The following is a 14,418-nucleotide window of genomic DNA, read 5'->3' on the forward strand; positions in this document are numbered from 1 at the left end:
GCACGAGCAATACTCTAAGTATTTTCTTTGCCAGAGCTCCTTTTTCATATTAATATAATGAGCTGCAAAAACTAATATCCAGGAATTGTTATTCGACAGATTCATCTTAAAATTAATAAATAATAATATGATAATAATCAATACTCTACACATTATTTATGTTAATAGTATATTTTAATTGAAAATACTCTGTTGTACTGATTTTTTAATTATTTTCAAAACATTAACCGTGTACTTTTTTTATTACAATGTATTCAAGGGTATTTAATGTTTACAAAGCACTTATACCATTTTATTCACATGACTGTTTAGATAAGAAATGTAATCCCCAATAAGAATCAAAGATAATAACCAAGTACCTTAAATGGATTTAAACAATCAACAATGTAAGATTTAATTTAAACTAATATTTAATTTGACTATTACCTTTATTTATATATTAGTAAATCCAACCTTTTTATTATTTAGGTATTCTATAATCGTCAGTAAATGCTAAAACACAGAATTTCTCTATTTAAAATATTATGTTCTTTAAAGTAATTACTTAATTAAGCCCGTAATATATTTGAAAATTACTAAAGTAGTGATAAAAAGTATACAAATAAGGCGACTAGATTGAGGCACTTAGTTAAAAAATAATTTAAACAATTGTAAAAATACTATAGAATACTGAAATGTCGTTTTAAAGTGTTTGAAATGTTATTCTGAAATGATTTCAATTTCTCATGAAATATATATTCAGTAATTTATGTGAATAAAAATTAAAATGGTAATTTGTACTTCTAATGCACTCATTCAGGCAGGTTTTTTTTATATTTATTTTTATATCACCCCTGTCCAGAATTTTTTATTAATTTTATCTTCTTTATTCTTTTTTTATCTTAGAGAATTTCGTAATTTTTAAGAACTGTCGCTGCCGTTTTTAATAATATCTCAAGTCTGATATGGTTTAGTTAATAAACCGTCTAGCCAACAGGAAATTGGACATTAAAGTTCATGTCTTTATTTTTTTAACATATTTTTACAAATAATATATTTATATAATTTTTATAAAAGTTGCCGCTTTTATAGTTTATCAGATATAAGTTAAAGATAAGGGCCTCAATGTTAACAAAGATTAATAGATGAGATTACGCACATTTATTGTGAAATGTGCTTATTTTTTTTAAAACAAAATCAAACTATATTTCAGTTTATAATAAATGTGTACTAATAATAATAGCCAATTATTTTACAGAACTGAAATATTATATTTTATACCAATTTTCGTATATCTACTCCAAAATTAATTTTATATGTCTAATCAAACTAAATATTATAATTATTGAATTTTCATGATTTACATTATATGAATACATTAGAACATATTTAAACTGAAGAAAATTTAAAACAATGTTAATATAATCTTAAATAAATCATATTTAATAATAAAAAATAAAGTTTATATATTCATAAACTGAATCTAATAATAAGATGATATTTTATTACTAGTGTTATCAATAAATTTTATGTTGATCATATATAATTTTATGTGAAAACAATTAATAGAAATGTGATGTTATTTTATATAATGATTATTAAGTCTGGTGAAGGGTACGATAGATTGTAAAACTAACCTGAAATGAAAACAACAAAATTAGATGCTTTGCATGCTGTTCTAATACATTTACTTCCTCCGCAAATACTAAAACAAGAATATTGAACAAGCTCGTCATCGCTTTTCTTTCCAGTCTTACCGAATCAGTCACAAAGTGAACGTAATTTAGAGTTCAAACCAAGACGTGTACCGATTTATAAGTTGCACCGTTTGGTCAGTGCGACGGTCTTTCAAACGTATGTCTTGATCGCATACATTTTGAAAATATCCCGACTCGAAAAGAAAGTGAGAGTTTACAGGCGAGTGAGCAGGTTTTTCGTTCTTTTTTCATTCACACATTTTTCTCTATTTCTGCTGTGGGGTGCACTATGTCACTATTTTGCTATACTGTCACTATTTTTTTAATTAATTAATCATTAACAACATAACATAATTATTTAAAGAGAGAAACGTAATAGTAGCGCTGTTGGTTTCGTGACTGGAAGGGCTCAGGATTTGTACATAAAGTTTTTGTTTCTGAGTCCGATTCTGATCGGAACCAATGGATTTCTTTTTTCAACTTTGTCGTCGTTCGACGACAAAGCCGGCAAATTATGCACCGACACCATTTTCCTGGTTGCAGTTCGGACCCGACTCTGGGTTCGACCGTAGCGGGCAGGAAAATGGTTTGGTGCGGTAGGTTGATGCGCATGGGACTTGGCCCGAGAGTTGATGCTGATATGATGGGTCTAAATAAGAAAGAGAGGTGACGTTCTATGCGCTGAAGCTTACTAGACGGGAGCAGGCCGTAGTGTAACCAGTGGTTTTTTGATTGCAGGTTCAAAAACCTGGCACATGCGGCTTACCTTTGACAAGTTGCCGGGCGGTTGCAACCTGCACCGCTGCAAACTTTGTGGGAAAATAGTGACTCACATCCGAAACCACTATCACGTGCACTTCCCCGGCAGATTCGAGTGCCCCCTGTGCCGGGCTACATACACTAGGAGCGACAACCTGCGCACTCACTGCAAATTTAAACATCCCCGGTACAATCCGGACACGAGGAAGTTCGATACAGTGCCCAAGATCGAGCCGGGTGCGTCACCATCCCCAGCTACCATGGCGGGTGACGCATCAGCCGACTGATTTTGGCTCTACTATTACTTCTACTATCGGGCCATGTGCGACTCCTAGCGATTGCGCACCTGCGACCTGACTCACGATCTTCTTTAATGCGTTTCTGCTACGATTTCTTCAACTTGACTACAGATTGGTCGATTTTCGACATTCCTTCCCATTTAGAGTCAAATTATAGGAAAAACTTTTCCATCGTTTGAAACTGTTTCTTTTATATAACACTTAACCAATGTGAATCTAAAACTTATTCAATGAGTTCAATATCATACATAACTCTTCAATGCCATTAAAAGCTAAAATCATTTAAAAATAAAATGTTTAATCTCACATAAATATGACTTATAAATATACGAAAATTTTCAATAAATCAGCTAGATTTTAAGTTTGCCAAATGTAAAGACACAACATAGTCATATGAAAGTCATACATATAAAAATATTTTGTTGCTAAACATAATATCATTCGAAGATGTTCAAATCAATAACTAAATAAAATTCTTTATCTTAACTTACAACAATATAATAATAAGCGATGTCAATGATCAGTCAATTACCCAAAATAGACACTATTCAAACATATAATTATTTGGTCAGAATATTATATCAACATGGCACCGATATCTATAATATCACGAAATTCCAAATAATCCAGTTATTGTAAGGATATCAGCACTTGATATATAACATCTATATGCAATACTAACATGAACTGAATATAGTGCTGGTTGAAATGCATTGAGTATTAAGAAACAATATAAAAAATTGTGGAAGAAACTATATAATGATGAATATACAATTGGATTTACAAGCTATAAACGACAATTGAAAGATTATTTTCATTAGTAAATTAAATTGCAACCGAACTCTATTGAAAGTTGTAATCAACATAAGCTCAAACAAAATATTTGCTCAATAATTTCTCTGAACCTTAACAACGAAAGTGAAAAAGGGAGAAAAGGAATGTTGAAGAAGCAAAACACACAAGAATTAAAATCGTGAGTCCCGTCGCTGCTATAGTCAACTACAATATTTTTTTTGCTTTTATTGATGAGGTTCTTTTGTTGCAGTAATTTTGTGCATAGTTTCATTGATTCGCATAATTGGTTTGTAGACCTTCGGTGTCAGTAATATTTTGGCTCTATTATTGATGACGGAGAAGTAGGAGGCGAAGAGAGATCATTTAAAAAAACTGCCACAAAACAATCTCACTTCATGTATGTAAAGAGATAAAAAAATATATATTTATACCTTTTACTTGAGCGCAAGAAAGATCTACTCTTATTCTAGTCTATGCAATCAACATATTTTACTCTTAATTGTAAAAGTTCGAGGCTTCCGAAGTCATCGAATGTCTCTTAATACTTAAATGTTATTTTCTCCGAAAAGCCGACAGTTGTGATCATGATCAACATCACAACAGTCGGCATTTCTTTCAAAGTGAGACACATTAATATATATGTAAAGAATCAATTAGCATTTAAAGAAAACATACATTTTTAAAAAAGCAAAAAGAAAAGTTAAATCTGTGATGAAAACTATTTGGGCGTAGAGAAATTTTAAAAAATGAAAAAGTAGTTTGGAACCCGTCCGCTGAGAAAGATAATGACAATGTCCGAGATTTTTTAGCGGGTGACTCAAAAAAAACTAACCAAATACTCAAGGGAGAGAAGAAAACTTACGTTTTAGTATAATATATTCCTTTTTATTATTATTATTATTTTTGTTAATATTCTCTACATTTTTTTCCTTGACTCACCTTATAAACATTTTTCGTTTTTGAAAAATCTTACGTTTAAGAGAGAAAAAATTGCCAAAACTAACTACGTTTTCTTAAATGATTACAATATTAATTATTATTATTATAATTATATGTTAAGTGCAATTTTATATTTATATTTTTTAAAAATATATTACCTCAAGTTACTCTCATCTCAAATATATATATTGTCTAAGAACTTATTACTAATTGTTAGGTTAAGAATCTCGTATTCTATATTTGGGAAATACTGTTTTCCTGAACGTCGCTTGCTACATTCGGTCACGTCGTCCTGCGACACTCACTCCCCAAACCGATTCATTATATTCGAAATAAACGTAAAAACAACCACGCGACGTCTTGTGTAATTTTTGCGGCCTTTTTAGATAGACAAATTTACTTATGATACCATATTGGTTTCAAAAAAAAAAGTTTTAAAACAACTTGTACAGTAAATAGTTGTACTATAAAATGTTGACGATTTTTTGCTTGGGACCCATGTACGTTTTTCTTTTTTGTTTTTTAAATAAGGAATAGAACAAAACCATGTGCAATACTACATTTATATAGTATCATTAATTAGTCGATAGATCGGCCTTGAATTTTGTATCGAGTTTTTCGGGTCTTATCACGTGATACTTTTTATTAAATCTGATAGTACCTTATTGTAAATACTTTTTAAACTATTTGAGTCGGTGTTAATATAATAAGAACGGTGTTTTGTAAGGGATATTTTTGTTTTTCGCTTTATATATAAATATATATATGTTTATTCAGTTATTGATCTTTGAGAAAAATATATCAATATGGGATATTTCGCTCGTTATAGTGATTCTGACATTGGAAAATGATAAAGTTGGTATCGATGAAGTGTAACTTCGTTCTTTAATGATTAGTGATATGTAAAAATGTATTTTTTATATTTGTGTCGACACAATAAGTCATGATAAATCGATACGAATTTTCTCATCATTTATTTATTAGAAAATGCATCAGTGAAAAATCCCATATAAAATTATAAATATAAGTATATCTAATATTTTCGCCGTTGAGGTCTTTCGTCGATTCGATCTGGGCGTCGGTATTTCGGCGACCCGATTGCGTCCTCAGTACGGTACGAATCGGGCGGCTCAATATCACGTTCATGCCCCTTCTGTCAATTGTTTAACCAAAGAAATCGTCGAACATGGCCTTGCACAAGGCTCACCGAGAAATGTTGGGTTTTCATCACCCAGGCGCGTTATGAACACACACGTCGACATGCATTTGAAGAATACTATTGGCGAATATGATATTTTTTTGACTAAAGTTTTTAACTAAAATTAACGTAAAAAAACGAATCCTCTAGGAAGGAATGTGATATGTTAGGAAAGCATTGGTGCTATATGCAACCTATTTCAGTGCAATATATATATACATAAATATATTAACTAGTTACAGCTTTATACCCGTTACATTTTCATTTTTGAATTGTTGAAAATATGTCACAAGCTCCTGGAGCTAACGACGCGGAGTTACTGGTTTTTATCAATTAATGAAAAAAAAAAGGTTGCGGACATTTTTTGATATATATATTTTATTATATTATACAGTTTTATTATATACTTCCGATCTGCTTTGGATAAATAAAAGTGGAACTTTATTTAAAATAGTTTTTTATATCAATATATGCGATTTTAGTCTGAATCTTGTTCGGGCTAGGAACCTAAATTATTATTAGAGATTGAACGGTGTTTTTGTTTTTGAAAATTATTGCAATCTTGCCTTGTTTTTCAAATTTCCTTTCTGTTGGACAGATGGTAGTATTGTTTATTGATGGACAAGTTCATTGGTTTTTTATTCACGCACATAGAAAATCTATACTGTCATTTTTCCGTTTGTTTAATGTTATGATACTACCTTCTGAGTTAACCTTTTGTGCCAACTAATTTCCCGAGGAATAATGCTCATATGTACATGATATGTCCTAATAAATATTCTTTGATGCTTCCACTTGTCGGTGGAACTTCGCAGAATGAGAAAAATATAAAACTGTTTCTAATGCTTTTTAACACTGAACATGTTCATTATATTTTTAACTATTAAACTTTAAGAGATAATATTTGTTACTTAAAACTGAGTTAAGTTTTATAACAGCGTTTTTTGACTTTGTAATATTCGATTATATTAGTCTTAAGACGCCAAACTATTTGAATTCTTTGGAAAGCATTTATGTAATCTATTATTTTTTATTAAAAATGGTGTGTTTCAAGTGGTTGTCTTTTATTTTCCTAAACTATTCCTGGGCTGTAAATAGCAACCAAGGAAAACACATAGTATTGATGCGGTAGATATCTTCAAAAAACAATATGGCTTTATTTTTATTTATTAATTCTTCAAGAATTTAAAGCTTTTTAAATGTTGTGCTTAAGAAGAATTATTACAAAGGTATGTATTTATAGAGTACAATGAAATATATTTTTGTTGTAGACAATTTAAATTGGCAGTTAATAACCCTCATAATAACATTGTAAAATTTAAATTAATTATATTTATCATTTGTTTTTTCTCGATAATATTTTTTGCGTCTTTGTAAATTATCCAAACTTCTATTGTTTCAGACATGAAGGCCTTAAAAGTGTCTCAGTTGTTTGAACGTATAGACAACATGGATGAAAAACGACGATGCATCTTATGTGGTAAAGTTGTCAGCAACACGAGGAACCACTATTATGTCCACTATCCCGGTCACTACACGTGCGCGCACTGTCCAGCTGTATACACTCGTAGCGACACACTTCTGCTTCACATGAGAACGAAACATCCGACTATCGCTTAGCTAATCTGTTTTTAGGGTAAGGATAGTGTGTAACAAGGGTTTGGTCGCGAAGCCATATCATAAATAGGTTATATTATACATAACGTTTGTCTCGATTTTAATTTCTTATCCAAATCAACAACAAACGGGACAATTTACATCACCAATATGAACTCTGTAACATCACAAAAACTATCTATTAAATTACTTGGTAGAGTGGAATACTAATCATTAAGATTAAATAATCACATTAATTACAAATTCTAAAGCAAGTGTCTGTATTAATCCATTGAAATTGGATTACATTACAAACCCGTGTTATTCACAGTACACCACCTATGAGAAAGATGCATTTGCCCTTTTGAATGTTCATACCAATGCTCAGTCCTTTATATGATTTTTTTATGTGTGCCAGGATTAAACAGTGCAATTTTTATTATTCGCTATATACGTTTTTCTGTTTGTTATCTTTCTGTTAATACTCGCATTTCCATTGTAAATTATATTCAACAAGAAAACCATTGAGATACTTTTTTCTAAAACAATTACATGTCAATTCTTTTTATATATTGTATAAATAGGTTTAGTAATACAATTAAGGGTAAAACTATTCATTAACTAAAAATGTATATATAGTATTACCTTAAATATTGTGAATGTGAGTCAAGTTTGAATAACATGTTTATTATCCTTATTTGAATTAACAGTGAAAATTGTGCCACATTTTATTTAAACAAAACATGTGCCATGCCATATTTTTGGCTACAACTTACTATATACATATATATATATTTAGATACATTTTTCTGAAAAATATAATTTGATTAATTCGATAAGATGAGGAATATCTGTATTTTCAGTTTTTTAATTATTATATATTCCTTTGAAAGGATCATATCTAGTATCAAGTTTCACGTCTTACGTGATTACATGATTTTGTACCAAAAGAAAGGGCAGTTACCATAAACTGCAGCATCATTAAGTTGGCTTTACAAAACAACCGACTGTCGTTATATTTTTCTTTTATAAGTTAAAGCCACCCTAATCTGCTGCTGGTCTATTTTCAATATTAGTTTTTAAAGTTTAGATTTATTGTAGAATAATTTATTTTTGACGCAATGATATTGAAGTGTGTTTACAGGATACCTTACGAAAGAAGAAAATATACTAGTCAAATTACAAATGAACTATAAATATTAGCCAAAGATCCAAATGCCAAAAAATCAGTACAATTCACTGTACCCTAATATTTTTTAACTAGTCTAAATATGTGCAATTTATTATTAATTTTATGAAATTATTTAATATTTAAATAATATGTATATAAAGTAATTAGTTGATTATCTAAATTGTCTGGGTATATTCCGACTGTATATATAAATTGAATTTATTCATAAAAAATACACATCTGAACTTTATATACAAATTATTTAAAAAGGGCTTTAGTTTTTATTTTTCATTTTATTGTTGATTTTTATTTATATATGTGCAAATTATTATTAAATATCTAAGGTCAACAATTTTATATTTGAAATAATGTGTATATAAAGTAATTGGTTGTATATGTTTATAGGAAGAAACAAAAATAATCAAAAATTCAGGAACCATGTTGGAACTTTATATACGAATTGTTTAAAAAAGGGGGTTTAGTTCTTAGTTTCCATATATTTTTTTTTGTTTCTTTTTTGTTTTTTAAGTAGAGAATATATAAAATAAGATTTTTTAAGAGACTATATCGTAACCAGGGTATATATTCCAAAATTTAAACGTATCTATATTAATTTTTACTGTATTTATGTTTAAATAAATAAGTACCTAAACAGATTTTGTTTTATTGAGTTTTCATTTATGAAATATTTAATCTTGTGTTTTAGAGTTTATCTTGTAATGCTGCGGCAACTCAAGATTTCACTGTAGATGTTTACTGGCTGCCTATCTTCTGTAATAATTGTATTCTATATTTAAGTTACATTTTTATTTAAATATTTCCAAACTTATAATATACTATATATTTAATATTTATTTTACAGTTCCGCAAGTTAATCAGTTATCTCACGGTTCCAATGGGACTCTCTCCTACATAGACATGTTCGAAGCATCACCGTCAAACATTCTTTTATGGCGATGCAAAGCTTGCAGCAAAGAAGTAACCAACAGATGGCATCATTTCCATTCTCATACTCCTCAAAGATCTCTCTGCCCTTACTGTCCAGCCACATACAGCAGAATCGATACGTTGAGAAGTCACATGCGTTTGAAACACACCCTTTGCGTCACCAATCAGGCTATTTAACAATACACCAAGGCCGTCTCCGTTTATTCCAGGATGGGGGTGGGCAACAACGTCATGGTTAAAGGCATATTTTAAACGTGGGACATTTTAACTAAATTTCAAGCATGTTTCGTGAAATTTGATCGCAACTAATGGCATTTAAAAAAGGGATTTTTGTGTTTTATGGGTACTATAGTAGCACATTCTTGTTTATCCTAGCTATATCCAACGTATTTATGTGTCTATGTATTAAGATTGATATATGATCCTGAAATAAATTAAGACCAAAACATAGAATCTATTAACGTATACAAAAGATTTTAAGCAATTTTGAACTGTAGTTACAAGATATTACCACGCCCTCTATCGCTAATATATAAATATATTTTTAAAATTAAAATATTTTCCACTGTGTTGTTTTTAAAAGATGATATTAAGTTTAAAATCATTTAAAAGTTATCTGTGATATAGAATTTGTTTTAAAAATATAATTATGATTTTTTCAGCTGATTATGTCCACTTGAGTTTAAAATAAAACAAAAAATTATGAATATTTTGTGATAAATGTATTATATATTAAGGATAAAATTTTAATAAATAATTTATTCTTAGAGCAAGTAAATACTGGTTTAAATGTTAATTGTTTAAACATTCTTTTTAAACATATTCAGATGATGTAGATTATTATAATTAACTACTATAACAAATAGTTTAAACCTATATATTCCTATAATCAATTAATAAAAATAAATCTGTACTTTTTCCCTAAAAATCTGAATATAATAAAAAGAATGCCTGTTGAATATAAAACTCATTTAAGATAATTAATATATTTTAATGTTGCATGTGTGTTCAATGTAACTTAATGCTTTTAGATAATAGGCTATTATTTGTTTCAAGTAAACTAATATAAATGTTATTAAATGTGATGATAACTAGAAAATGATTGGATGTATCATCAATAAAGATTAAAACTAATGCTAATTTATTTTATTATAACCATACAATATAACCATATATACTTTTTAAAATATGTTCTTTGAAATGATAAATATTATATTTATGAAAACATGCTATTATGCAAATTTTCAATATCAGTCTCTCTTTCCTTTGCTCTTTTTTTCTCTTTTTTCCAAGCTTCATAATCTTCATCATCTGTTGGTAATTCATATCTACATAACGGACAAGAATTGGTCTAAAAATTAAGAGTAACATATTGTTCGCAACATTAAAATTAAAGTCAGACTTTTGACAGCCATGGCAAAAGGCATTCTGGATGAAATTTGTGTTTGCAAGGCATTATCTTAACTACATCACCAGTTAAGAAATCTTTTAGGCAGACAGGGCATTGATGACCTATTAATTTTAATATTTTTTAATTACAAAATAGGTAGTGTAATAAATGGGATTTACCATCTTGGGTTATTTTCTCATCTATTAAAGCTTCTACAGAGGCCTTCGATGCTGGAGGCGGTAATTTTTCTCCATTCAATGAATTTAGCTCTTCAAACATGTTATAATCCCTAAATAGTCTTGCCAAATGTAGAAAGTGATTAGGCTGCTCACCATCTGCTAGTTCTCTCCAACCCATTTCTGAAAAATAATCTGCCATTTTAAGGAATTAAAAAGATCCCTAAAACACTTCAAAAAGTTATTCCCAATGAGTGGGCGAAAAATAACAAATAACCTTAAATTAATGACAGTATATAAACAAATATTTGTGTATGTTTGGTTGCCCTACATTACAAAAATTTATATAATAATGAACTATTAATATTGTCATAAACAATCTCTTTTCCACGCTAAAACGAAATAAAAAATGTTTAAAGCACTAGGATAATTAAATGACAATTTTTCATGATTATATTTATTGAAAACTTTAAATGTATTATAATGAAACTTATATATCAAAAATATATAACAAGCACTTTAGTTTTTTCTTATTTCACTGTCGGCTTTTGGCAATGTTTTGTAGTTACTTAATCTTCTCACTCTTAATTTGGACCAAATGATGTAATTATTTAGAGAAATGGTTTGAGCGGCAGCTAGAGCAGCTGTTTCTGGGTAGACAACTGTTGTGCACCCTAAACCGCTAGGCACATTTAAGCTAGACCATATATCCCTATCTATATCATCTTTTGTTACTGGTGGACAATTAATTACTGGAAAATCTGTATTTCCAGAGATTACTGGCCCTAGCCCATTTGATCTACCAGCGGCAGCAATAAATACAACTTTAATATTTAGAGATTCATAATGACTAATGATCTTCAATGTATTCTCTGTTGTTTTATGAGCTGATGACACACGCGTTTCAACATTCAAACCTAAATCTTCGCAGTATTTCTTGATTTTGTTGCAATGTTCTTTATCACTGGGACTACCCATTATAATAACTACCAAGTGATCACTGAAACATGTAAATGGATTATCAATTATAAATAAAGCATTTAAAACATCGAATTATTACTTTGGTGGCAAAAGATGATCTAGTTGATCAGCTACCCATTCAAAGTTCCTTTTTACGGTATCAAGATCTTGTTCAGTTACTGTGGCCAAATTACGATATACTTGTTTGTCCACCATTAGTCTTTTGTCTCCTGAAGGCCAGAGTCTCCAACTGTCTGAATCAATGACATCAGCCACAACAATGTCACCTGGTAGAAATTAACGAAAATAAATAACTCTAGTGTAAACGACATGATAAAATTCAATGTATTAGAAATCAGATAGAATGTATTAGACAGATCTAAAGACGCAAATGATAGCTTCTTGATGATATGATAGATCTTTTTGACATAGTTGACCAAACAAAGTGAACAAAACTGTCAGGTAACTAAAAAAATTTTTAAGTCATATACCGCAATAGCAAGGTGTAATATCAATAGAGTGGGTAAACCTTTCCGGGTTTTCACCCACCAAAAATCAGTTTGGACAATTTACCTAATAATCAAAATTAGCGTGTTTTTACAAAGTAACACAATCTTATAACATTATTTATTTTCTGAATTATTTTGGGTGGTCCAATACCACGCCAATTGATAATAAAAAGTTTTTAAAAATAAGAAATATCTTTAATAAAATATTCAAAGCCAATATTTAAAACGTTTAAGACATATCAAATTACAACACGCTATTGTTATGTATTATGTTTTTCTTTAAAATTAGGTTCAATAATTATAACAAAGCTGATGAAATTGTTTTGAAATTAACTATAAAAGATAACACTATCAATTTCTTCATAGCAGGGGGTCTGAAAAATAATGTGTAACGTCAGAACGTTGTCCAAGCAGGTTAAAGGTTAGTGGAAAAAACCTTTCAATACGATAAACTTATTTACTGGCGTATCAGCCTAATTCGCTTGGAAACGGTTTGAAACGTATAAATTCTGTCGTACTGACCTGTCGTGTCTACCCCGAATTCGATTTTCATATCGATAAGGGCGCAGTTTCTGGTTTGCCAAATTTTTTCCAATATTTCAAAGACTATTATAGATATTCTGGCCATGTAGTCCACTTCATTTTCACCTAAAAATATAGTAATATATAATAATAATAAATAGTAATGTTATAACAAATGTATGTTGCCAAATTATGTAAAAATTAAATTTTTCTAAAAATAATGTGGTAATAAATAAAACCGGGGGTTCAGAAGTGTAATATATATATATATAAATATATATATATATATATATATATATATATATATATAGATGGTTATCAATGGGTTATCAAAATATAATAAAAAAATAGTGATCACCATAAATTGAACACTTACACAAGATTTGTATATTCAAGCAGTTAAATGAGCAATTAATATTAATAAAATATAAAAAATTTGTATTATTCACGAGTAAACTTACCAATTAAAACTCCATTTACTTTAAATTGGGCACTGATAATCTGTTCCTCTGACCACTGGGGATCATGATTAGCATCATCTTTAAAAAATGTCTCGTGTTTTACGGGTGCAAATCTATATCCTTCCTTAACGCCCGGATGACGTTTCAAAAAGGAACCCGTAGCCAATCGCCTTGTAACCCACTCAATGGGTATCATCTCGCATTTTCTGGAAACAAATGCATTTTCGCTCGCTGATTTAACAAACGCGGTTGGTACTCCTAAACATAAACATATTTTGAATGATGTGAATATATCGCTAAACGTTGAAGTAAATACTTACCGACGGAACTTAAAATTTCGAAAACTTTACATGTAGTTTTGTTTGAAATAACAGCCTTTCCTTTGAGATCGTGTGCTTTTACACCATCACCGGCAGTAATTCTATCTTTACTAAGTAAAATACAATGACCCGGTAATGAGGGAAGATCATATACTTGTTTTGTTTTGCCCTCAATTATAAGATTGCCCAACTGATATTCCTTAACTAAAATATATATATAAATAAAACCCGTCCTTGGTCTTCAAAAATGTAAAACTTATTTTATGTATTGAAAGATGTTTCTTAATGTTATATGTCTTAGCAGCTCGACTTTGCATTGACAAAAAAGTAATATTAATATATTTACCTTGTTTTATTGTATTAGCCATAATTTTATTTATGAACTCACAAAAATATAGTTTGAATTAAAATTTAAGGAAAAAACAGAATTAGGTTAGGAATTCACGTGTGCAACTGAAACGCCGCAACGTCTTAAACTGGCCCGCGCTCCGTTTAAATAAAATCTTTTAAATTGTTTAGAACTTTGATTCATGGACAACAAATTTCTCAATACTATTTCAAATTCAAGATAAAACTACTACAATTTTTTAATATAAACCTTAATAAATCCGTTTAATCGATGATAAAATATGTCGAGAACGAAACGTTAACAACAAAAACTCACAAATAGTACATATACGACATAAATACGAACACTAT

The 14,418-nt window shown here is 29.5% G+C and overlaps 3 protein-coding genes across 6 annotated transcripts in view; 1 reads left to right on the top strand and 2 right to left on the bottom strand.

The window, feature by feature from the left end:
* fru (sex determination protein fruitless) overlaps positions 1 to 10,515 on the top strand; it is a 47,062-nt gene extending 36,547 nt beyond the window's left edge. For 2 of the 4 annotated variants that reach the window (XM_076403317.1, XM_076403320.1), the window contains one exon: positions 2,415 to 6,719. In XM_076403317.1, coding sequence (XP_076259432.1) covers positions 2,415 to 2,722 — 308 coding nt within the window. In that variant the 3' untranslated portion in view covers positions 2,723 to 6,719. Of the gene's footprint in view, positions 1 to 2,414; positions 6,720 to 7,068; positions 9,088 to 9,295 lie in introns of those variants that run through there. The other 2 variants (XM_076403318.1, XM_076403319.1) reach the window with 2 other exon arrangements.
* Positions 10,513 to 11,242, bottom strand: LOC143195848 (E3 ubiquitin-protein ligase RNF181). The gene is made up of 3 exons (XM_076403323.1): positions 10,951 to 11,242; positions 10,784 to 10,893; positions 10,513 to 10,732 (listed from the first exon to the last, which is right to left on the bottom strand). Exons 1-3 carry the CDS (start codon positions 11,147 to 11,149, stop codon positions 10,598 to 10,600), a joined length of 444 nt encoding a protein of 147 aa, XP_076259438.1. The 5' UTR covers positions 11,150 to 11,242; the 3' UTR covers positions 10,513 to 10,597.
* A 146-nt stretch (positions 11,243 to 11,388) lies between these two features.
* On the bottom strand, positions 11,389 to 14,387 carry Paics (PAICS bifunctional enzyme). Its single transcript, XM_076403322.1, has 6 exons — positions 14,066 to 14,387; positions 13,720 to 13,923; positions 13,400 to 13,657; positions 12,939 to 13,064; positions 12,008 to 12,194; positions 11,389 to 11,947 (listed from the first exon to the last, which is right to left on the bottom strand). Exons 1-6 carry the CDS (start codon positions 14,085 to 14,087, stop codon positions 11,467 to 11,469), a joined length of 1,278 nt encoding a protein of 425 aa, XP_076259437.1. The 5' UTR covers positions 14,088 to 14,387; the 3' UTR covers positions 11,389 to 11,466.
* Between the last annotated feature and the right edge of the window lie 31 nt (positions 14,388 to 14,418).

This window comes from Rhynchophorus ferrugineus, unplaced genomic scaffold (genome assembly GCF_030347505.1).
Source record: "Rhynchophorus ferrugineus isolate W39M unplaced genomic scaffold, kcgeb_rfMv2 rfM4, whole genome shotgun sequence".
In the NCBI taxonomy this organism is placed as follows: Eukaryota; Metazoa; Arthropoda; class Insecta; order Coleoptera; family Curculionidae; genus Rhynchophorus; species Rhynchophorus ferrugineus.